Source organism: Carettochelys insculpta, chromosome 20, assembly GCF_033958435.1.
Source record: "Carettochelys insculpta isolate YL-2023 chromosome 20, ASM3395843v1, whole genome shotgun sequence".
NCBI classification, from domain to species: Eukaryota; Metazoa; Chordata; order Testudines; family Carettochelyidae; genus Carettochelys; species Carettochelys insculpta.
In genome coordinates this window covers 15,924,981-15,949,963 of record NC_134156.1, presented here as the reverse complement: position 1 = coordinate 15,949,963, position 24,983 = coordinate 15,924,981, and the positions used below count along the sequence as shown (strand labels likewise).

Below are 24,983 nucleotides of genomic sequence, written 5' to 3'. Positions count from 1 at the left end.
GACAATACACAAGAAAAGAAGTGTGTTGGAGTGCAAGAACTACAGAATGACTGCCCTAACAAGTCTTCTAGGCAAGATGCTGATGACAATACTGATGGAGAAACTGAGATAGCAGACAGAAGAATATCTAGTGGATGAGCAAGCAGGATTCAAGAAAGATAGAAGTACCGTAGAGCAGATATTGGCACTAAGATTGATAGCAGAGAAAGCTCGACAAAAGAACAAGAACATCTATTATTGTTTTGTTGATTTTTCAGAAGGCATATGACAGTACAGATAAGAAAGCGACTTGGGCAGCACTGGAGTCATACGGAGTGGATAGTAGACTGATTCGGGTGTTGAAGGATATCAGTGACAATGCAGGGGCAGTCGTGAGAACATGTGGAGAGTTGGAAAGTTGGTTTAGAACGAGTAGAGGTACGAGACAAGGAGATCCAATATCACCGAGTATCGTCATCATGCACCGAGAGAGCGATGGACAAGATCAAGAGAATTAACAATGGGTTTGCAGAGGATATAGTTATCATTGAGGAGATGAAGAGAAGCTAGCAAGAATGGTGCAGGTGCTAAATGAGGAAGGGAAGCAGTATGGATTGATTATAAACATCAATAAAACGAAGACAATGGTATTTGGAAATAAGGAAATTGGAAGAAAGATCAGTGTAGATGGGATTGAACTAGAGAATGTAGAGAAGTTCATGTATCCGGGCAGCAACAGGACATATGATTTAGAATGTAAGAAGGAAATGGTGATCAGAATAGCAAAAGCAAGAGCAAATTTGAAGGTGAAGGATACGATCTGGTAAAGCAAAGCGATTAGCTTAAGAACGAAGTCGATCATTTTGAAAATATGTGTACTCAGCAGCATGTTGTATGGATGTGAGACATGGGTGATAATGAAAGATTAAAAAAGAAGAATATTGGCATTCGAGAGTTGTTATAGAAAGATCCTGAGAATAGGATGGAATCAGAAGGTCACCAATGAGCAATTATATAGGCAGATAGAGCTGAAAGAGAACCTACTGTACAAGGTTATATAACAGAAGCTACAGCTATTTAGGCATATCTGCAGAATGGCTGACGAGCAAAAAGTCAAGACTCTGCTATTTGGCATAATGGACAGTTTGAATAGGAGAGGCAGACCCCACAGAAAATGGGTAGATGATATTGATTGGTGTAGATTGGTGCAGAGCTAGTTTACAGAATCAAAGCCACTTCACACTGGACAGGGAAAGCTGGAAGGAAATAGCGAGGGAAGCATCAGACAGCGAGTGTTAAGTCCATGGTTGATGATGATGATGATGATGATGATGAAGTAATTCCTTTGTAAAATTATGATTATGCTTTCTCTACCCTCATATGCACCTACTGACATCTATGTATCAAAGATATTTAATTAAACAAGAGAGAAGTCAGTCATTGTTTTTGCAGCAATCAACAATTGCTGAAAAGATTATCTAAGAGCAGGTACCTAAGAAAAGTTGGAATACAACCACGCTGTAATAATAGGTTTAATTTAAGAGTTAATACCATACATAAAAATTTTCACTGTGTAGCTCACTCTACTCCTGACAATGTGCAAGACAATTCCAATGCCCAGATATGAAGCTAGAAAGACAGTATAGGTTTTCCAAGAACATCCATGGCTATGCCTAGACCAGAGGGATTTGTCAGCAGAAGCTTTTGTCGGAAGATACCTTCTCGCAAAACTTCTGTTGACCGATTGCTGCCAGACTACCAAAGTGGATTGAAAGAGCAATCTGCTCCGTCAACAGAGTGCCCCCAGGCAGTCCAGCTGCTCTATTGGCAAAATGGCCAACTGGAAGCACTGCAGACAGGGTTGCCCCAGGTCCTGGAAGCCCTGTCTGTCAATAGAAGGACCCCCGGAATGTCCATACTGGCTTTTTGTGGACTAATCTCTGTTGACAGAGGCCTTCTTCATGACAAGAGGGGTACAGCTGTCTACAAAAGCGCTGCATTCTGTCAACTGAACGCCCTTGGGGATTTGGACACTCCATGGGTTTTGTCAATAAAATCCTCGAGTCTAGACATAGCCCATCTGTTGCTAGGGTAGGTTTTATATTGAAAGAGTTCATACAGTGCAGTTAGCAATGAAATGCCAGTTTTGTACAACACTATTTTCTTTATTCTATAAATTGACTGCCAGAATATTTTTGAAGGCTATTGTTCACTTTGAGACCTTGTAAAAGCTCACCTTTTTGCTACCATCACCTCAACAATGACTCACTCTTTCCTAAATGCCAACACACTACTAATTATTTTTAGAAAAATGAAAGAACACTATGTGTACCATGGAAGACAAATTACCTGAATCTTACTTTTGGTGTCCCCCTCTCTTCTCTCTCCTCTGGTGTAATCTCTCTGAATTGCAGTGTATATATCACTGAAATTGTACACCATTTGGGTTTCATTCTTTTACAAATTGCCAGGCATAATTAATTATAGCACTATGCAGGCATTTTAAATACATTACTTCACGAAAACTTGGAAGAAACAATAAAACTTGAGAAACACACAAATTCCACTAGAGTGCAAAGAAACAGGAAAAAAGATGGGAAACAGATACAAATTATGTTACAAACTGCAGATGAGTCACACAGTGCTGCAACCAATATTAAATTAATGGCAGCCAAGGCTGAATGAGAGTACAACAGTGGAAGAACAGTAGTTTTACACATAGAAATATATTAACTGATTATTCATTCATGCTGCTCTACATTTTCAGAGTTTAGCAACAGATTCTTAAGGTGGTTCTTCTAATTAGCTTGCCCCAAGAAAAGTCCCTGAGCAGATAAATATGAAGCAGCAGGCACCTGTCCATCCCACAGAATATGACTATATTTGGACATGATAGCCTAGGAAAAAACAGAGCCTTGCAATAAACAGCTACAAAATGGACCACAAGAACTCAAAGCATAATTTAGAAGATGCAGCACATGACAAAACCAATACACAGGCATACATAGTAAGACACTGGTGTCTGTAATCATGGTTTCAATTAAATCAGAGGCAGAACTCCCATTGATTTTGGTGTGAGCAAGGATTTAATTCTAGAAATCCCATAGAATGATGGAAGTACATATAAGAGGCCAAATTCTTGTCTCTGTTACTGTGAAGTGAAGACAGAGTTATGTCCAGTGAAGTCAACAGATTTAAAGGGAAATAACTGAAAAAAGACCTTGGTCCATGAGGATAAATATTTACAGATCCAATTCTACTATATTCCTCACGTGTGTTTTATGCTACAGCTAGTCCCACTGAAATCAACTTCAGTGTACTTAGACAACTTTAGATTTGATATTTATAATATAAACTTAATAATAAGTTAATGGGTGACATTTTAAGAATTCTCCATTAGCTTTCATAAGGCATTATTACTACTAATATTGCAGCATTTAGGAGCCTTGGTCATGGACCAGGACTCTGATGTATGTATAGTACAGACAGAATAAAAAGAGTCCCTGCCCCCAGGAGGCTTACAATATAGCTTTACTAAGATTAAATCCTTTTGTACCTTTACCTGCCTAATTTATACCACGTTTTTTCATAAGTCCAGGCCCAGACCCTGCCCACTTTTGTGCACTTATTTAACTTCATGCACCGTGAGTAGTTCCATTTAAGTCAGTGGGACTACTCAGAATGTAAATATGTTAAATAATTGAAAATTGCTTACAAGGTGCAGCCTGTTCTTCTGACAATATGCAGCAGGCACAGCCTGACTACATGCCTGTACAACCGCTAGCAAAATGCAGATGTAATTCTTGGGGGCTGTAGGTCCCATAGTAATTCAAATAATAATAAAATAAATGACATAGTGAGCTATGCTTTGCCCCTGACTTATGACTCCATTCCCCCACCTTTACCTGTGCTGAATAGCACCTTAGCTCATAAGCAGTCGCACTGATATAAAGCTGAGAGAAATTCTAAAACAGCTTCATGGGAAATAATCTGCCAGACTTACTTGGCATTTCATTTAGCAGCCAGGGGACCAAATAATGCAACAGCAATTAAAATGACGACATGATACTGTACTTCCCACATATTCTGGCACATTTCTGCACTCTACCTGTAGTCACAGAGCTTGGGCTGGGTGCCACACTGCTGCTTGCATATGACACAATAGCTGCACAGTGGGACATTGCCTCGAATCCAGTGATGTGCCATCGAGGTGTGGACTTCACCATCGCTCCTCATCATTATCTCCTTGCAGAGGAAATGCTGGTCGGCCTTTTTGAGACAGAGCTCGTGAACACACAGTCCACAGCAGTTACAAAAAGCTCCCTGGAGAATGTGCTGGGCACACACACAGCAGTAGGTGGGCTGGCCAAAGAGGTCTGTGTAGTGCCAGTCATGCTTGCTCTTGCGGAAGATGTCACGCCTCAGCACCTGCCTCCGGGATCGCTGGACGCTGCACCACAAGGTGATCAGTACTGGCAGGATCACTGAGCACAGAGTCCAAAGAGCCAAACTCCAGTCCGCAAAGACACCTGAGGAGGGAGGGCCGCTGTTTTCCTCCCCTTCCATTCCTTCTGGAGTTTAACTTTCCCTAGCTAAATGGCCAAATTAAACAGGACAAGTAGGGCTAACTTGGGTCTCATGTCCCAGTTCGGAGACCCTGTGGGTGGATTTAGAAACCATCCTCTATTGTGTGCTTTAACTTTTCCTCTACTATTATTATTATGCTCCCTTCCCCACGAAGCCTGACTCACAGCTCATCAGACTGGATGCCCTATATTTGTTACAATGATAATTAACCTCTACTTTTCTTTCAACCCTGGCATTATCCTGAAACCCTCTCTTTCTCCTTTTGGCCTCATACACCAACTACTATCAGAACATGCCCTCTTCTCTTGCAAGACACCTGCTCCCAACAATTATCAGCCTCACTCTCCCACCCATATAAATAGCTTTATTCTCCTATTAATTCCCTCCCTCCTCCTAAAGGAGCTATGCCAATTAACCTCTCCTCAACTCACCTAGAAGTCCTTGCCCAAGACTTGGTCTAACGACTACAACACCCTGCCCTTTCCAGCCCTTATTTACTTCACCCGCCTTTTCTTCCATCAGGTCCGGCTTTCATTCTCCATCCCATGAAAACCCGGTGAAACAGCGACCCCCATCCGCCTCTAACAACCCCCTCCTCCTCCTGGGGTTTCTTTCACCTCCTCCCTGCCCCTCCCCCCCACCTTCAGATAATTACCCCCTCCCCGGAGCGATGACTGCGAGGGAATTAGGAACCTACCTTTGTTATCGCCTCCCCCCACCCCAGCCCTGGACACCCCCTTCCCTCACAGCAGCTCCGCCCCACCAGCTCCCCCTGCTCGCGCCCAGAGATGCCCGGCTCAGTCAGGAAGAAGAATCTCTGGCCGCGGCCGTTGCCCCGGCTGGCTCATGGCGCTGGAAACAGGATGGGGGAGGGACCCGGAGCGGTAGCGGCGGCGGGGATGAGGCTGGGAAGCTGCAGAAGCGGAAGAACCCGACGCGAGGCCTCAGCTGGGGGAGAGCGGCGGCTGCTGCTGCTGGGGTTGCTAGGAGACGGGCAGGCGACCGGAAATGGCCTAAAAGGGGCCGACAGGAAGTATGTATGGGAGAGGCGGGACAGCAGAGAGAACAGGGCGGGAGGCGCGTGCCTGGAGGGGCATAGGAGAGCGGAGGGGAAGTAGGCGAGACAGCCCTGGAGGACACCTAGGCAGAGCAAGGCCCAGGCCCAGGCCCTCTTGTCCAGGCACTGGAAATGCGTTGTCTGTAAAGGAAGTACAGCCCCCATCCTCACCCCCACCCCAGGCATAGGAGCATGATCTCCCCGCCACAAACCTCCATCCCTCAGGAACCCGGACCAGGCTCTGCTCTGGGCCCCACAGTATGACCTGGTAGTGACTGTGCAGAGTCACTGCAGATTTTTGTCATTTGAAGGCAGAATCCAGCCCTGCTTGTCAGGGCGCTGTGACTTTTGCAAACCAACACCTGGGTTTTTTTCATGAACATCAGTGCCTGAGCCTTCAGCTCCAACGTGCTGTGCTGCCTGTTTGGCGGTTCTTGTTTTTGCTTTATAAGCTGCACGTAGTCAGGCTCTTGCAAAAGCCCAGGCAGATTTTCAGCTGTTCACACATGTAACCCTTCTATTAATGCCAGGTGCCTGCCAGCAGGGCCGGGTTCAGCTCCTAGGGGGTTCCTGTCAAGGATACAACCAACAGGCTCAAGTCCCCACCCAGTGGCCTGGGAGAATCTCACCCCACTTGCTGGATGCCTGTAAGGCAGTTCTCCCCACACCCTCGCAAGCAGAGAGTCTAAGATAGAAACAGCTTATTTAATGACAAGAACCTACCCCAAGTTTATGGTGACAGATGCAGTATATCTAAGCAAAGCAGAGACAAACCCCTTTAACAAGATACCATCCCCATATGCTATAAACCAAGTCTCTTGCTGGGGCTCTTGGCCTTTACCCTACACACAGTTACAGGGTGTACCTCTTGCAGTGCAGTCCTGCACCCAGAGCCCACAGATACATCACCAGGGCAGTACTAGCCAACCACTGGTCTGCAGCACACACAAGCACAGGCCAGCAACTGCAGACCAAATTCAATGGCTACAGCAGAGGTGCAGGCCCTCTTGCAGGGGGTGAGAAATTTCATAAGGGGGGGCACAGAATGATAACTGCTGGGTCTCAGGCTCATCCATCACATTAAAAATGTTGAAATATATTACTGTTTTAGTGTATGAATATATTCATATTTATATACTTATTAATAAAGTGTTCACATTTTAAATACTGATTTTCTTACACATGCCAAAGTTTTATTTTTTCATATGAACATAACTGAAATTTCCATTGGCTTGGATTATATTACACAGGTTGGAGGGCCCTGCTAATTGCAGGGATGAAAAGCGGAGTCCAACGTAAAAAGTTTGCTTACCCCGAGCCAGAGTACAGCAGACCCCCAAGTTATACAAGGGTTGCGCTCCCTGCATTTTGTGCAAGTTGGGGTGGGTGTGGGGGGGACAGCCAGGAACTAGGCCTGGGTCTCTGCTCCCTTGGGCTTGTGGGAGCTGGAGGAAACAGGGGAGAAGCTGTGCCGCAGCAGCTGTCTGCCCACGTCGCTCCCCCAGAGGGAGCCGGGGGCTGGAACAGGGAGCTGCTCTCCTTTTGATTTAATACGAGTTAAGCACAAATTGAAATCGTGCTTATTGGGGGTTTATACCAAAAGTCTGGAGCCCTGAACACAGGATCTCTCCTGCAGGTTGAGTGGGCAGGCTTAGATCATTATAAATTTTCTTTCTCTTACTTCAGATACAATAAACCCTTAACTATCTGGCAGCCCTTGGACTGGGAGGTTGCTGGATATTCCAATATGCCAGATATTTCAATCTGCTCTGGGTGGGATGCTGCACAGAGAGCCACTCTGGGCAGTTCATGCAGGGCACCACAAGCCGCTCTGGCTGGAACACCATGCCACATGGGGAGCTGCTCTGGGCAGTGGGCACTGGATGGTAGAGTGAAGGAGCCACTGGCCAGTCACACATACAGATTAATTGAGAAATCCGGTTATTCAAATACTGGTTAAAACTGTATAAAATTCCTCTCTAAAGTCCATTATATAGTTGTCAATAAAATTAAGGTTTATTTCTGCGCCGAGCATTCCCTCTGTTTTTAGTTTCAGTTTATAATCTTGTTCTTGTGTTTGTCCTTCTCTCAGTCAGTTTCATGGAATTTGAATGTTCTGTTTTCCCAAGGCTACTCACTATCATAGGGGTGGTATTCGGTTTGTAGGCTCAGTTCAGGTCTGCTTCAACTGTGTGATGGAAAATGGGTTTCTATGAAAGATGTGAAACTATCATGGTCTCAGCATTTGATCAAGTTGCTCCTCTATGCACATCTCCTGTGCTGAGATTTACTGTCAAGGATGGAAATCACCAGCATAAAGTTGAAGCAATGCTGAGCCAAGTAGTGTTGCACTAAAGCTGCGGTTCCCAAACTTTGTGGCATTACACCCCACTTTTGATTTTTGAGAAACCCTCACACCCCCCCACCTCTTCTTTACCATCATCCCACCCCTGTTTAACAAAGAAATTCAATTTGTAATTTAAAATAAACACAAAAACTTGATATAAAATATTATTTAAAATTAAAAATAAGCACAATTTTTTCCTTGGCTCCTTGTGGTTGCCTGATGCAGCCCCAGCTGGCCAGCTGCCTGAGCCCCATGCCAGCTTCCAGAGCTGCCTGTGCCAGCCACTCGCCCACCTGAGACCTGTGCTGCCAGAGCTGCCTGCCTAAGCCCCATGCCGCTGGGGCCATCCACCTGCTCACCCACCAGCCGCCGACCTGCCCTCTGGTCACCTCAGCCCAGTGCTGCCAGGACCAGCCGCCCGCCCACAAGTCACCAATCCCAGTCGCTCACCCAAGCTGCACACTGCCAGGGCCAGCTGCCCCACCTGCCATGTCAAGCCACCCGAGCTCCACGCTGCTGGTGTCAGCCACCCGCACGCCAACCCGAGCCGCTAAAGCCCCACGCTGCTGGGGCCAGCTGCCCAAGCCCTGCCCTGCCAGGGCCAGCCACCTGATCACTGCTCTGCTGGGGCCAGCCACCTGAGCCCCACGAGTCCCACAAGCTGGCTGGCTACCTAAGCCCCGCAAGGCCTGTGAGCCACCCACCCGAGCCCCTCCCCAGCCCTCCTACAAGGCCAGGCACCCCCAGTCCCCATCTAACCCCATCCTCCTCCTCCTTCCCCCAGCCCACACTTACTCTCATTTGCAGGAGGCAGCTAGCTCCACATGGATTTTTGCTGGCTGCCTGCTTTTTATAGCGGCTGCGCTGGATCACCCACATAAAATGTCAGGGTCTGAGATCCGGAAGCAAAAGCTGGATCCTTCTTCAGATGGGAGGAATGATGGGGGGGGGGGGGGGGGGAGCTGGGTAACCTTATGCCCGCCCTGGAATTTTTTCATGTCCCCCCAGGGGGCATGCCCCCCAGTTTGGGAAACCATGCACTAAAGCAAGTTATCTGTGCCTTCTCCAGGATTCTAAAGGACTCTGTCCTCTTTCTGCCTCCAGAAATTGGGGTTTGGGAAAGCCCAGAAACAGCAGGGCGAAAAACAGATGCCCTACTGTTTCCCTCCTAGTTTATCTTTCTGTCCCTTACACATTTGCAGAAAAAGTGGCCTGAATTTGTCTCGTAATCTATTATTTTCCAAAAAATACAATCCTAGTGTTATAGCCTTTCCAGATAACTTGAACACAGATACATTTTCTAATCCACACTGTTCTCCTTCCTATTTTTTCCATTTTAAACTACGTTTCTTGCAGTAAGGGACCCACCTCCAACTCAGCATCTCTTTTTATGGTTCCCTTTCTAAAGATGTATGTCTACTCATAAATCCAAGTATTCTGTTTTCCTCACAGCTACTAGACCGTGATTTTATGATTTGATATCTATGTTGTGCCTGCTACTTCAAAGTAGTGCTCTAGTGTAGATGCACCTTACGACACAGAATAGTGCTACTTCGAAATAAGCCATAATAGGCTCCAAGGGCACTGTTTTGAAATAGTGCTATGTGTCCAGAAATACTATTTTGAACAGCTGGGTGCTATTCTGAAACGCATTCTGTGTGTGGTTGTGTTTTGAAATATCTTATTTTGAAATAGGGCTGTCGTGTAACTGCAGGGCCATGGGTGCACTACCCCTCCCTTTCGGAAGGAGCATGTTAATGAGGCACTTCACATGATGCTAATGAGGTGCTTACATGAATATGCAGTGCCTCATTAGCATAATACCAGCCGTGGCGATTCAAAAGTTCTGCTTTCAAATCACATGCCACCCATGTAGACAGGGGCCTTTTGAAAAGACTCCGTGACTTCGAAAGCCCCTTCTTCCAAAAGCCAAATAGGAAGAAGAGGCTTTTGAAGTCAGTGGTTGCTTTTGAAAGGCCCCCGTCTACACAGGCAGTGGGTGTTCTGAAAGCAGCATTTTCAAATCGCACGCAGCTGCCATTATGCTAATGAGGCACTGCATATTCATGTCAGTACCTCATTAGCATCTTTCAAATTGCCTTATTAACATGTCCCTTCTGAAAGGGAGAGAAAGTGTGGCCACAGCCTTGCGGTACACAGCACCTTTTGACACAGTGACCTGGGACCCTCTCAATGGCTGTCTCACAAATGAAGTCTCAGAATCATAGGTTTATTTTTTAAAAATTACTATTTCTCTTGAACCACACTGTTAAAATGATAGCTGGCCATTTTGAATGTAATGGAAAGATTTTTAGCATCACAAGTGAAATATCTAGGCTGGTCTACATGAGCCCCTTCCTTTTGGAAGGGGCATATTAATGAGCGGGTTCGACAGATGCTAATGAGGCGTTGCCATGAATATGCAGCACCTCATTAATATAATGGTGGCCGTGGCAATTCTAAAGTGCAGCTTTTGAATTGTGCGCTGCCCATGGAGACGGGGACGTTCCGAAAGGAACCCCCAGTTTTCGAAATTCCCTTTTTCCTATCTGGGAAGGAATCTCCCATTAAATGAAGGGAAGAAGGATTCTTTCAAAGATGGGTTTACTTTAGAAAGAGCAGTGTCTACGCTGGCTTTCTTCCTTCCAAAGAAGCTCTTTCGAAATCAGAATATGCAAATGAAGTGCCAAATATGCAAATTTATACTTCATTTGTGTGATGGGGTTCAGGGGTCCCCATGCACTGCACCCTCTGGCTGCAGGCAGGAGTGATTCTCACTCAGCAGGTAGAATAGGAAGTTTATTAGGCAACAGAGGCCCAGTTTCTCACAGAAGAGTCAGTGCAGCAATCAGAGACAGTCATTCCAACCCGTCCTGGGGAGAGGAGCCCAAGGGGTGCCCCTCTGGGGTGTAGCTTCCCCTCGCCCGGCTGGCTGCCTTCCAGCTCCCTCTCCCTTCCAGCTTCTAACTGCCGCCTCCGATTCAAACGCAGCTCGGCTCCTGCCTCCTCCTCGTTCAGGGCAGAGGTGTTACCTACCAGCCTAGGTTAAAGCCCCAGGGTCATCCTTAGCCACTGGGAGCTGCTCTGCTTGTCTCACACACATCCAGCTTGAGTCTTACACATGCACTCCCCCCACTCCATCACAATTTGCATTTTCAATTTACTTTATTTGCATACCTCTTTCGAAAGAGGAATGCAAGTGTAGACACACCCTCAGTGGAATAGTACCCTTTTCTATTTTCTTTTGCTCAGGACAGCTGTGTCTACATGGGCACAAATCTTCAAAATAGCCATATTTCAAAGATTACTAATGAGGTGCTGAATTGAATATTCAGTGCTTCATTAGCATTAGGACGCTTCCGGCCATGGCACTTTGAAAGTGCCGCTTTCGAAAGCACATGGTTCGGTGCGGCTACACGAAAGTCCTTTTTAAAAGGACCTCGCACCTTTCGGAATCCCCTTATTCTGATCAGTGAACGGGATAAGGGGATTTTGAAAGGTGCGGGGTCCTTTCGAAAAGGACCCCCATGTAGCCGTGCTCTTTCGAAAGCGGCATTTTTGAAGTGCCGTGGCCGGAAGCGTCCTAATGCTAATGAGGCACTGAATATTCAATTCAGTGCCTTATTAGTAATCTTCAAAATGGCCATTAGCATAGCTATTTCGAAAATTTGTGCCCGTGTAGACACACCCGAACAGAGAAGGTTTAAGCTGAAAAGAGCCATATTCAAAACTTAAATCCAAATGTCTTCAAAGTCAAAATCATACTGTAAGTCAAATTAGCCAAAGCATAAACAAACATCTGTGACTGACGTAGCTGCCTCAAGTAGGCTAATACCTCAGTCAGTGTTATTCAGTTTGGAACAGGCTGAGAGAAAGCAGAATCAAAATGAAGAAGTTACTGCTCTTTGTCTTCATTTTAGTCATCTTGACCATTTTTACAGGTAGGAGTTCATCTAAAACAAGTTGGCTAATATTCATAGAGCTGTAGTACATGTGGTAATAATTTTAGTGTTTTAACTTGTATTTCAATATCTTAGTATTTTCTTTTTTTTACCAGTTACAGTATAATAACCTAAATATCATGTTATTCTGCAACATTTCAGTAATTTTATTTTTAATGTTATACGAGGCATTTTTCTCTCTGCAGCCCAACCCTGGAGTCATTTATTAATTAGAGAAATTAAAAGATGTTTTAATGTATAAAGTCATATTTTTGACACCATTGACTATTTTACCAATGCAATTGCTTTGTCTTAATACTTATTTCAACAGAAGTTTGACTAGCTTTGTTTTGAAAAAGCCCTAAAAAGTAATGCAATACAGAAATGCATTTAACAAAAAAACTAGCAGGATTAATAAACTGCTTAAATAGGTCAATGGTGCAGTTATATTTTTGTCATATTGGACGGAAATTGTAGTAATATGGCGTTCTGAGTACATGTTGCATATTGTTAGTAGTGCCAGTATAAGTCTGTTGTAAAAATGGTTTAAAATTGCACTCATCTCTTCTGGAATGCAGTATCCCCTGGGCAGAGGTTGTAATGAAAGAACACTTTGTGTACTGACAAAAATCAGACCTGAAAACATTCACCCTGGACCTGCAAGACAAAATATTAACTTCACGTTCATTTCATACTTGACTTTTTCCTCCCCATTTTAGATACTTCACCAATTTTGGCTGAAAAAGAAGCTAAACAAATCCTGAGAACCCGTCGTGAAGATAGACCAAGAAAAGCTGGTTTCCCTGATGAGCCAATGAGGGTGATTTTTAATTTTTATTTAAAAAATTGGACACACTGAAGCAATTTGTGCTTAATATTGTATTTGCATAGATAGTATTCTACTGAATCAGTGTATCTGGTTGTAAACACCATTCTTTTAAACAATGGAACAAAATGTTTTTAAAACCCATTTGGATGCTTTAAACTGCTGTTGGGTCGCATTCTGTTAATTATGTATGTATCTTGGGACTTTGAACCCCTGCAAAGTGTGGGGATTATCAGTAATCTACATAAGTCATCATTCTAAAATATAGAACCAGTTACTGATAGTTGCAAGTATGATTAGTTCATCATGTTATCGTTGAAAAATTAAACCTAGCTGTAAAAAAAAGAATTTGCTTCCTTTACATTTTGTCCAGAAAGCTGGCAGGAGAAGGAGGCAGGTGCCAGTGGTCAGTGTGGAGATTTAGGTAACTCAGAGCTAACTTTAAAATTCATTTCACTGCACCCATTGTTTTCTACAAATACTAAGAGTAGGTTTATATCTTAAGAGACTGTACACTTCTTTACTTGTTAGAGCAAAGTATATATTGTTTTTGAATATAACATTTCCTATAAGTTGCTGAGTAAGCACATTAAAAACCCGAAGAAAAATTAAAAAGTCAGAGAGGATCTTTCCATTTTACTTGCTGTTGACAGGGCGTGTGTTAAAACCCCAGACTTCTCAAAAGCTACTTACAGCATTTAAAAATTACTGCATATTTCTCTCCCAAGTAAATAAACTGTGTTAAAATTATATGGTTTCAAAGAGGCTAAAAGCCACAGAAGCCAGAAAGCGGACAATAGATCATGCACATGCAATGAGCACAAGGGACTCAATCTGATGAGGTGCTGAGTACACCTCATGTTAGCTGGAGTTGAGGGTGCTCAGCATGCCACCTGCTGACTGCTGACATGAGGTGTACTCTGCACCTTTTAGGCTTAAGTCCATCATGTACAGAATATGTGGCTGGGGAAGGCTGGTAGTTTTCTCTCTTTCCTGGTTAGTGCATACTTGCCAGGAATAACCCATCTGGCACTCAGAGATTGCTGATTTAACAACTCTGCCCCACTTGGACATGCTCTCTTCTTTGTACCCTACACTGGAATCAGCACATCAACCTGGGCACTATGACTCTTCCAAAACTCAGAGTAACCCACTGACCTGAGACACTGGGAGTCATAAACCCCATGGCAAAATACAGCAAAAAAACCACTGGTCATATACTCCACAGCTGACCCTCAACATCCAGGATTATAATGGCTTCAAACTACTGTCAAAGCAGCCTCATTTAGGTGTAGGAAATTAGCAGAAACCAAGATTCCATCCAAAATAATATACCGTAACACCATGATGACTATTAAATATAATAGATAGACTGGAAAAGTGGATTGGATAAATTCTGGCACAAGAGCCTATTACAGAAAACTTGTGATCCAGGGCAGCTGAAATTCACACAGCAAATCCCAGGAATGAGCTGCAATAATGACTGCTGCCTCTTGTCCACACTTGCACGGGGGTTTTACGGTTACCAGAGGCACACAGCAGTGCATCTCTGCTCACAGCTGGTCTAGCCTTGCCTTTTCCCCAGTGCAACTCAGGATGCACACGTATGGTTTTGTAGCGCACCATGTTCAACCCATTCCAAAGAGCTAGCTTCCAGGGAATCAAAAATACCTGCTCCATCAGAACTCTGGGAGGACAGTTCACAAGATCAAGAGTGCAACATTCCAGATCAAGGACTTTTGCGATAGTGATGGATGAAAGTTTAAATAAAAAGGTTTGCAGCCTAATCAGGCTTTAAGAAATAAAATAAATAAATAAATAAATAAAAAACTGAGCGTGGCAGGGGGTAGCTCAAGTGGTTTGAACATTTAGATGCTAAACCCATGGTTGTGAGTTCAATCCTGAAGGGGGCCATTTAGGGATCTGGGGCAAATAAATTAAAAAAAAAGTGGGGGAGGCTGGTGCTTGGTCCTGCCAAGAGGGCAGGGGACCAGACTCATTGACCTCTGAAGGTCCCTGCTAGCTCTATGAGATGTGTACCTCCACACCACTGGGGCTAGTTGAAAATTTTCTGTTGAAACTTTTCCTTTTAATGAAATGTTGGGGTTCAGACTAGATAATCCCACAGAAAAGTAAAGGAAAACTTTTTGTTAAGCTCCCACATCTTAGGGTTTTGATGAAACTTTTAAATTTTCCCAAAGAAAAAGCCCATTTTCTTGTCAGTTTTCATACCATCCTATACTGAGAATGGAGATTTTCCCTTCTCTGAACATAGGGGCTGGCATTTTGTTGACAAAACTTGTGGACTGTCCACATTACAAATGCACTTGTTGACAGTAAATACACAGAACACGTCACTTCTGTTGTCAGTATTCTCTCGTTCCCCCAGGAGTACAGAAACTCCTGGGGTAGGGGGTGAGGTGGAGGCCCTGTCGACAGACAGGGCTTCCAGGACACCGGGCAGCCTTGTCTGCTGTACTTCCGTTTGGCCATTTTGTTGAGAGAGCTCTCTGTCGACAGAGCAGATTGACAGATCAACTTGCTTTCGTGTCTGGGCCTGATCTGTCGACACAAGTTTTGTTGGAAGATTTCTTCCAACAGAAACTTCTGTTGATGAATTGCTGTAGTATAGACATAGCCAGGAGGTGCAGAGGATCACTAGTGCATCTCTGGAAGCCTCTTACGTAGACTGAACACAGAACACAGTGAAATTTACCCTGGGATGAACATATTTGCTAACCTACCTCTCTTAATTTATTTTAAATGAATAGTATAAATATTAAGCCAGCTCATGCTCAGTCAGGGGTGAAGAAGAGCTATATAAATGCAATAGCCTGTCTCTCTCACCAACAGAAGTTGGTCCAATAAACACTATTACCTCTTTTACCTTGTCTGCAAAGCCATCCTTTTGCAGAGCTTTGTGCTAATGAGAAAATACATCCCGCTTAAATGTTAATGGACAATCAAACCTAGCACAAACTAAATAGGAAGGATAAGCAGTCCTGTAGCACCTTAACGAGTAACACTTTTATTTATTAGGTACAGTAATGCACTTTCATGGGTAAGACGCACTTCTTCAGTTCAGTTCTTCTTCACTATATAATCTGAAGTTCATTAGAACCCTCCCATTTGACTTCATTGGGAGCAGCAGATCCTCTTGTTTTTAGTAGGTCCCCAAAATAAAATCCAGTGCATTTTCAGCAGTTGGAAATGAAAACTCTCAGCACACATTAGATCTCTCCAAGACCAGGGAGGTGAGAAATGGGTTACTTTCACAAACAAATACACTAGTCTACAGTCACATCTTCAGTTGATTTGACGTTGGACAAGAAAGCAGTATTTCACTAGCCTTTTGAAGGGCAAGGGAAGTGTCATACCAATAAATTCTTGTTACTTACTTGGAAAAATATAAAATTGTACATATCTTTTAAGAAAGATCAGTGAATGACTAGTACTTACCAGAATCCCCTTTAGAATTGCTTCATAATCCATAATCATTTCAGGATTTAAACTGATTGGGCTTGATCTTCTCAGAAGACTGCTGTAGATGTTCTTGCAAAAATGCCTGTCCATACCCAGGGCCACCAAACTTAGTTTGTGTATTCAAAAAATAATTAGTATCCATCATCATCATCATCGTCGTCATCATCATCATCAATAATCATGGGCTCAGCACCCATTGGTGTCTGATGCCTCTCTCACTGTGCCTTTCCATCTTTCCCTGTACGTTGCGGAGTGGCTTAGTTTCTGTAGACTAGCTCTGTACCAATTTACTATATCATCTACCCATTCTCCATGGGGTCTGCTTCTCCTATTCGAACCGTCCATTATGCTGAGTACCAGGGTCTTGATTTTTCGTTTGTCATTCATTCTGCAAATATGCCCAAATAGTTGTAGCTTCCATTTTATAACCTTCTGCAGCAGGTTCTCTTTCGGTTGTATCTTTCTATATTATTCTTCATTGGTGACCTTCTGCGTCCATCCTATTCTAAGAATATTTCTGTAACAACTCCTTTTGAATGCCAATATTCTTCTTTTCGAATCTTTCATTATCACCCATGTCTCACATCCATACAACATGCCCCTGGATACATCCATTTTCAAGACACTCAGCATTGTTTCTAAGCTAATCGCTTTGCATTTCCAGATCTTATCCATCTCCTTCAAACTTGCTCTTGCTTTCACTATTCTAGTCGCTATTTCCTTCTTACAATCTAGATCAACTTCTTCACATTTTCTAGTTCAATACCACCTACATTGGTCTTCCTTCCTATTTCCTTATCTCTAAATGCCATTGTTTTTTTTTTTATCATAAGAACATAAGAATGGCCATACTGGGTCAGACCAAAGGTCCATCCAGCCCAGTATCATGTCCGCTGACAGGAGCCAATGACTGGTGCCCCAGAGGAGGTGAACTGAAGACATTGATCAAGCGATCTGTCTCCTGCCATCCATCTCCTGCCTTCGACAAAAGGCTACGCACCATATCTTACCCCTTGCTAATAGCCATCTATGGACCTAACCTCCAAATATTTATTGAGCTCTTTTTTAAACTCTGTTAGAGTCCTGGCCTTCACAGCATCCTCTGGTAAGGAGTTCCACAGGTTGACTGTGCGCTGTGTGAAGAAAAACTTTCTTTTATTAATTTTGAACCTGCTACCCATTAATTTCATTTGGTGTCCTCTAGTTCTTATATTATGGGAACAAGTAAATAGCTTTTCTGTATTCACTTTCTCCACACCATTCATGATTTTATATACCTCTATCATATCGCCCCTCAATCTCCTCTTTTTTAGACTGAAAAGTCCCAGTCCCTCTAGCCTCTCCTCATATGGGACCCGTTCCAAACCCTTAATCATTTTAGTTGCCCTTTTCTGAACCTTTTCTAATGCCAATATACCTTTTTTGAGGTGAGGAGACCACATCTGCACGCAGTACTCAAGATGTGGGCATACCATAGTTTTATATAGGGGAAGTAAGATATTCTTTGTCTTATTTTCTATTGCTTTGTTAATTATTCCTAGCATCCTATTTGCTTTACTGACTGCCGCTGCACACTGCTTGGATGTTTTCAGAGAACTATCCACTATAATTCCAAGATCCCTTTCCTGATCTGTTGTACCTAAATTTGCCCCCATCATATTGTATGTATAATTATTTTTCCCAATGTGCATTACCTTACCCTTACCCACATTAAATTTCATTTGCCATTTTGCTGCCCAATCACTCAGTTTGCTGAGATCTTTTTGAAGTTCTTCACAGTCTGCTTTGGTTTTGCCTATCCTGAACAGTTTGGTGTCATCTGCAAACTTTGTCACCTCACTGCTTACCCCTTGTTCTAGATCATTGATGAATAAGTTGAACAAGATTGGTCCCAGGACTGACCCCTGGGGAACGCTACTAGTTACCCCCTTCCATTGTGAAAATTTACCATTTATTCCTACCTTTTTTTTCCTGTCTTTTAACCAGTTCCCAATCCATGAAAGGATCTTTCCTCCTATCCCATGACCACCTAATTTACATAAGAGCCTTTGGTGAGGGACCGTGTCAAAGGCTTTCTGGAAATCTAAGTATACTATATCTACTGGATCCCCCCTGTCCCCATGCTTGTTAACCCCTTCAAAGAACTCAAATAGATTAGTGTAGGAGTCCTGGGACGCCCAGCCCTTGGCCTAGGGCGGGGCGGCAACCAAAAGGGGTTATAACACCGGCCCGGCCCTCAGTTTGGGGCGGGCAGCAGTCCCCAATTGCAACACAGTTTCGGCCCAGCCCTCAGTCGAGGGCGGGCAACAGTTCACGGTTGTGATACAATCCTGGCCCAGCCCTCAGCCCAGGGCAGGCAGCAGTTCCCAACAGTAATATAATCCCAGCCCAGCCCTCAGTTCAGGGCAGGGCAGCAGTTCAAGGGTTCAAGCACAGGCCCAGCCCTCAGTTTGGGGCGGGGCAGCAGCACAAGGGTTTGAGCACAGGCCCAGCACGGGCTTGGCCCATCAAGGAGCGGGTAGGGGGTCGCAGGCCCTCCCACTCCACTGCGACCTGGCCCGGGGCCCTGGGGGTCACTCACACACGACCATGGCGGTGGGGATCCAGACTGCAACACACCGCCATGGGTTTGGGAGTGTCGTTCCCCGGGCCACTTCCTACCTCTACCTCTACTGGGGGAAGGTCCCAGTCCATCTTGTCAGGGGGTCCCGTGGGGTCGGTCTCCTCCAGATCGTCCACCTTCGGGGGCTCCGGCCAGTCGCTCATGTCGGTATCATTGGGATAGTCGGGTGGCAGTAGCACGGTGGGCCCGAGGCGATCCTGGGCCTGTGGGCTGCAGGGGTCCGCCGGAACTCTGGGGCAGGCTGCTCCTGGGGCCTTGTGGTTGCTTACCCTTGCCGGTCTGGCTGCGCCCGGGGCTTCCTCCAAGGCGTGGGGTCTCCACCGGCATGAGGGTCCTGGCAGGTCTGGGAAGTCTGGGTAGTCCCCCTGGGGCATCTGGATCCGTGGTTGCTCGGGGCCGCTGGGGGCTTGCTCCTCCGGCCCGGCCGGGCGGCGACAAGCCCTCTGCCCCTGGTGCCGGGGAGCTTGTGCAGGCGCCTCCTCCCTGCCCGGAGGCCCAGGCTTTAATGGGTCCCGAGCCCAGCCCTTGGCCCTTCTAGCCCTGGGCCCCAACCTCTGAGGGGCGGGCCACTGGTGTTCTGGCTCCGGGCCCGCCCACCAGGGTCTCTGCACAGCCTCCTCTGCCTCTGAGTCAGCAGGAGGCCATACTGACCCACTACAATTAGTAAGACATGACTTCCCTCTACAGAAACCATGCTGACTTTTGCTCAACAAATCATGTTCCTCTACGTGTCTGACAATTTTATTCTTTACTATTGTTTCTACTAATTTGCCCGATACTGATGTTAGACTTACCGGTCTATAATTGTTAGAGTCTCCTTTAGAGCCCTTTTTAAATGATGGTGTTATATTAGCTGTCTTCCAATCATTGGGTACCGAAGCTGATTTAAAGGATAGGTTACAAACCACTGTCAATAGTTCCGCAATTTCACATTTGAGTTCTTTCAGAACCCTTGGGTGAATACCATCCGGTCCCGGGGACTTGTGACTGTTTAGCCTATCAATCAGTTCCAAAACCTCCTCTAATGATGTTTCAATCTGGGACAGTTCCTCAGATTTGTCACCCATAAAGGACAGCTCAGATTTGGGAACCTCTGTAATATCCTCAGCCGTGAAGACTGAAGCAAAGAAATCATTTAGTTTTTCCGCAATGGCATTATCTTCCTTGATTGCTCCTTTTATGTCTCTATCGTCCAGGGGCCCCACTGTTTTTTTAGCAGGCTTCCTGCTTCTAATGTACTTAAAAAACATTTTACTATTGTTTTTTGAATTTATGGCTAACCGTTCCTCAAAATCTTTTTTGGCTTTTCTTATTACATGTTTACATTTACTTTGGCAGCATCTATGTTCCTTTCTATTTTGATCACTAGGATTTGACTTCCACTTTTTAAAAGATGCCTTTTTATCTCTCACTGCCTCTTTTACATGGTTGTTAAGCCATGGTGGCTCTTTTTTAGGTCTCTTACTGTGTTTTTTAATTTGGGGTATACATTTAAGTTGGGCCTCTAATGTGGTATCTTTGAAAAGTTTCCACGCAGCTTGCAGGGATTTTACTCGTTACTCTACCTTTTAATTTCTGCTTAACTAACCTCCTCATTTTTGTGTAATTCCCCTTTTTGAAATTAAATACCAGAGTGTTGGACTGGTGCGGTGTTCTTCCCAACACAGGAATATTAAATGTTATTATGTTATGGTCACTATTTCCAAGCGGTCCTGTAATAGTTACCTCTTGGACCAGATCCTGTGTTCCACTCAGTTCTTATGTTCTTATGTTATGTTCTTACATATGTTCTTATCAATGTTCCTAATCAGTCTGTACCACTTCTCTTCTTCATTTAGCACCTGCACCATTTTCGCTAGCTTCTCCTCATCTTCCTCAATGATAACTATATCATCTGTGAACCTCAAGTCGTTAATTCTTTTCCTGTGCACAGATATCCCTACTACCTCTTCCTTGATCTTGCCCATCGCTCTCTCCAGATGCGTGATGAAGATACTTGGTGATATTTGATCTCCTTGTCTCATACCTCTACTCGTTTTAAACCAACTTCCCAACTCCCCGCATGTTCTCACCACTGCCTCCGCATTGTCATTGATATCCTTCAGCAACTGTATCAGTCTGCTATCCACTCTGTATCACTCCAACACCGCCCAAATCACTTTCTGATCTATACTGTCAAATGCCTCTTGAAAATCAGCAAAGGAAGTATATACGTTCTTGCTCTTTCGTCGAGCTTTCTCTGCTATCAGTCTTAGTGTCAATATCTGCTGTATGGTATTTCTGTCTTTTCTGAACCGCGCTTGCTCATCTGCTATATGTTCTTCTATCTGCGATATTAGTCTCTCAGTCAGTATCATCATCGGCACCTTGCCTAGATGACTTATTAGGGCAATTGTTCTGTAGTTCTTGCACTCCAGTGTACTTTCTTTCTTGTGTGTTGTCACTAGCATGGATCTTGTCCATCCCTTAGGTGCCTTCCCTTTCTTTCCATGCCATATTACATAGTCAGTGTGTTTCCTGAGTCATGCTTTCAAGTGTATTTGATCATCTCTCCCGTGATCTTATCATTTCCAGGGCTCTTGTTGTTCTTTAGTCGTTTCATTGCTTTTTCTACTTCCTCCTTTGAAATATCGGTCTTGTTCTCGATGCTCAGTGGAGACATCTCTTTCAGTTCTTCAATCAGTCTCTCTGTGTGAGTCCAACTGTGCTTTGTGTACATCAGTGTAATATCTCGTCCATCACTGCACAGTCTTCTCCTTGTTCATGAGCACTTTGTTCTCATCTTTGATCTCCATCTGCTTCAGTTGCCATTTCCTATTAATATTCCAATGTTTCCAAGATATTTCCGAGATGGCAGAACAGCAATATAGGGTGAAATGCAATGAGGTGAGGGAAGCTGCCAGAAAGGATAAGGAGAAATGGTTAGAGGAGCAATGCGAAGATATAGAGAGGTATTACGGCCTATTAGTATTCATGCACTTTTATTTCTCAGCACTAATGCAAACATCTGCCTGTAACAACTTGGTCCATAATAGAGCAAACCCACTATTAACCTGACCATTGATAGAATTCAGATACAGTGGTGAGATTTGATCCACCTGATTTGCAGGCTATTTTTTAAGATGACACAGCTTAACTCTCTGGCTTAAATTCAGCCCAGTTGCACCGGGTGCAATTCCTTTGAATTCAATGGGTTTACACCAGAATTGAGTCAATACACAATTTAATGCTGTTTTCTTTCCTTTAAACAGGAATACATGCTGTATCTTCAACGCCTGGAGCAGAGATCAGAAGAACAATTCCTTGAGCATTGGTTAAATCCACACTGCTACCCGCATTGCAACAGGAATGTGGTTCACCCAATTTAAAGGGTTTGTTTTTTCCCAATTACGGGTACATGTTCTCCTTTGTAAAGCACCATAATTCCTTCAGATTAAAGGGCCGAATGCTCTGCCGGCATATGCTGAAATCAGGAGAGTCATGCTGGTTCATGCCTACAGAGAATGTGACACAGAATGTAATTTTTTCATAGATTCTCAGGCCAGAAGAGACCACTGTGATCATCTGGTCTATCTCTATAGCACGAGTCATAGAACTTTCCCAGAATAATTTTCAGAGAAAATCTTTGAGTAAAACAACCACTTTTGATTTTAAAATTGTTGGTGATGCTGCATTCTTCACAACACTGGATATTCAATAGCTAATATCCAGAGTACAAGGCAAAGCTGACATCACTGAGTTTACAGTTAAACCCTTCTGGATATCACAACTGCTTAGCTGCCTTATAGCACAGAACTGTAGGTACCAAAGTTCAGACAAAGGCCATGACCATACAGTCCCTGTAGAGCAGGAGATTGTGTTGGGTCGCTGCATTCTGCAACAAGTGTCAGTGGAGGCAACACATGGGTGTAAATAAGGTTTTTCACTAGTCCCATCATGTCCAGCATCCTAGCCACTAGCCACAAGTGGCTCTTTGACCGGTTGAGTGTGGGTATTTGCCTTGAACAAAAATATATTTTTGGAATAATGTGGGTGGTTTGCTACTGCAGTGGCTACTGCTTCAGAATGGGTGGACACCACAGCCCTAAACTGAACAACATAAGTTACACCAACATAAGCACTCATGCACAGTGCTATATCAGTAGGAGAGCGCAACTTCTATAAATCTGGGGTAGCTGAGATGCTGTAGAACAAGCCCAACTCTTTGCAGCACCAGGCATGTGAAGCAGGATGTCAGAAACCACAGTGTGATTGTTATTAAATGCTGCCTTTTTAATGAGGATGACTGTGCATTTCATACTGCATCAACTCAGGTGTATTGTACTGTGCAAATAGTCACAGAGTGTAAACAGATGAGCAGGACAAGGAGTAGAGGGAAGTCAGGAGATATGACGCAGTCGCCAGCTGACTCCCATGTAGTAGGGGATTTTGAGCCAAATACTTTATTACCATGGTAAGAATCATGTGACCACCTGTTCCCTCAGACATACCCACTGTCCCCCTGCCCCTTCTCCTTTTTCTATCTTGTGTATTTGTAAGGAAGAGAGCAAAAACGCAGAACACATGAGACTGATTGTAGCTCCTTATGGTGCTGTACAACTAGTGCTGTGGTGTCCAACCGATTCTGAAGCAGTAGCTACTCTAGTGGCTACTGCCAGAGTGAACTAGCCACCTTATTCTGAAAATATATTTATTGTTCAAGCCATCTAGCCACACTCAACTGGCCAAATAGCCCCATGGACACCACAGATTTAGAAGATGTGAAGTGCTATGTACATTTTAAATATTGTCAACATGTCTTTCTGTGTTCCACTTATTTAATTAATATTTCCTCAATTCTTTTCCAGATCTCCCCTGGTGTTTTGAAGAGAAAATGGTTTATGATTATGTTGAACAGGACGAAGTTCATCCAACATCTGCTATGTGCTGACTATAAAGCTGAATGTCTTTGGAACAGTGAGCAATCTTAGTATGTAGCAAGGCTTTCTTTTGTAATCATACATGTTTAAAACAATTTCAGTGAATCATATAGCTCACTATACATTTTCAACCTGTATGTAAGCTAATGGTTTATATGCATGAAACTAGAGCTTCTCTCAAGCTTTTAAGAATGGGGTGGAACAAATCCATGGTTATTTTGGGACTCTCTTAGCACATACTGAAGCAGGAAGAGGCTTTAAGAGAAAGGAATGAATGCAGATGGAATATAAAAGCATGATAAGTCTGCCACTGTTTGGGGTTTGGGAAAAAATCTGGATTATAGAATTTCTGAGGTTTTAATAATATTGTAGTGAAGCATAATGTTTAGGTAGCATTAACCTCGCAAGTTATTTCACCTACTATGTCATAATAAAAGCTCATATAAAATCAAGTGACAATTGATTTTGTTACAGTGGAATCAGACAATGTGTGTTGATAAAACAGGTCAAGTATAGTTCACTGTTTAACATGAGTTGTGCATATTGTTCACTGAGACAAAGCATGACAGGAAATGTGTAGATTGGGTATATGTCTTTAGCTGGGGATAACGTTACCATTCAGCAAACTTTCTCTACAAAAATAATACGTCGGGGCCTCAGTTACATAATGTAGTTACATGGATTTTTCAGTAAGATTTCATAACTGAAGGCAGAATTTGGTAATTCAAAACAGGAAGAAAAGGACAGGTCCCTTGGTTGCATGGGAAGTTCTGACATGAAGACTACTTTAAAATAGGTAAGGCAACACTATTGTTGAATGAACAAATATGTGCTGCCTTCCCTTGGACATATGACTCCAAGGAATATGCGAACACCTGCTATTGTGCTGTTCTTGGGAACCAAGCCTTTAGGCATAAGTTGAAAGAATTAGGAGCTGTTTCCACTTAGAAGTGCTTCTTCAGTGGCACTCACCTTTTTGTTTATGGGATTTGTGCTGCTTTTTGGGGAGAAGCTGATTATGAACCTGCTTCTGCTGTGCCTGTCACCTAACCTTATTTCCTCAGAGCCTGAATGCTGATCTTACCAGCGTCATTCTCTAACATTGAAAAAGTCAGGCCGCATTATTGCATGGTTTGTAATCAAATGGGAGGCTCCTGTGCTGTGAGGAACCTCCTGATGGCATCTAGCATGTGTGGTGGGTGACCCCATGGCCTGGGGAGG

General features: G+C 44.0%; 2 protein-coding genes across 2 annotated transcripts in view; one reads left to right on the top strand and one right to left on the bottom strand.

Annotated features, from left to right (window-relative positions):
• DGKE (diacylglycerol kinase epsilon) overlaps positions 1-5,089 on the bottom strand; it is a 31,483-nt gene extending 26,394 nt beyond the window's left edge. Inside the window, exon 1 of the mRNA XM_075014442.1 lies at positions 4,088-5,089. Coding sequence (XP_074870543.1) covers positions 4,088-4,545 — 458 coding nt within the window. The 5' untranslated portion in view covers positions 4,546-5,089. The remainder of the gene's footprint in view (positions 1-4,087) is intronic.
• A 6,756-nt stretch (positions 5,090-11,845) lies between these two features.
• C20H17orf67 (chromosome 20 C17orf67 homolog) lies at positions 11,846-24,192 on the top strand. The gene is made up of 4 exons (XM_075014835.1): positions 11,846-11,911; positions 12,631-12,731; positions 22,095-22,214; positions 23,691-24,192. Exons 1-3 carry the CDS (start codon positions 11,857-11,859, stop codon positions 22,209-22,211), a joined length of 273 nt encoding a protein of 90 aa, XP_074870936.1. The 5' UTR covers positions 11,846-11,856; the 3' UTR covers positions 22,212-22,214; positions 23,691-24,192.
• Positions 24,193-24,983: the final 791 nt, after the last annotated feature.

What these genes read in the sequence shown, in the direction of transcription:
- C20H17orf67 (XM_075014835.1), top strand. Translation starts at nt 11,857, where the DNA reads ATGAAGAAGTTACTGCTCTTTGTCTTCATTTTAGTCATCTTGACCATT. An exon ending in CATCTTGACCATTTTTACAG is followed by an intron (nt 11,912 to 12,630) that starts GTAGGAGTTCAT and finishes TCCCCATTTTAG; the next exon opens with ATACTTCACCAATTTTGGCT. An exon ending in TCCCTGATGAGCCAATGAGG is followed by an intron (nt 12,732 to 22,094) that starts GTGATTTTTAAT and finishes TCCTTTAAACAG; the next exon opens with GAATACATGCTGTATCTTCA.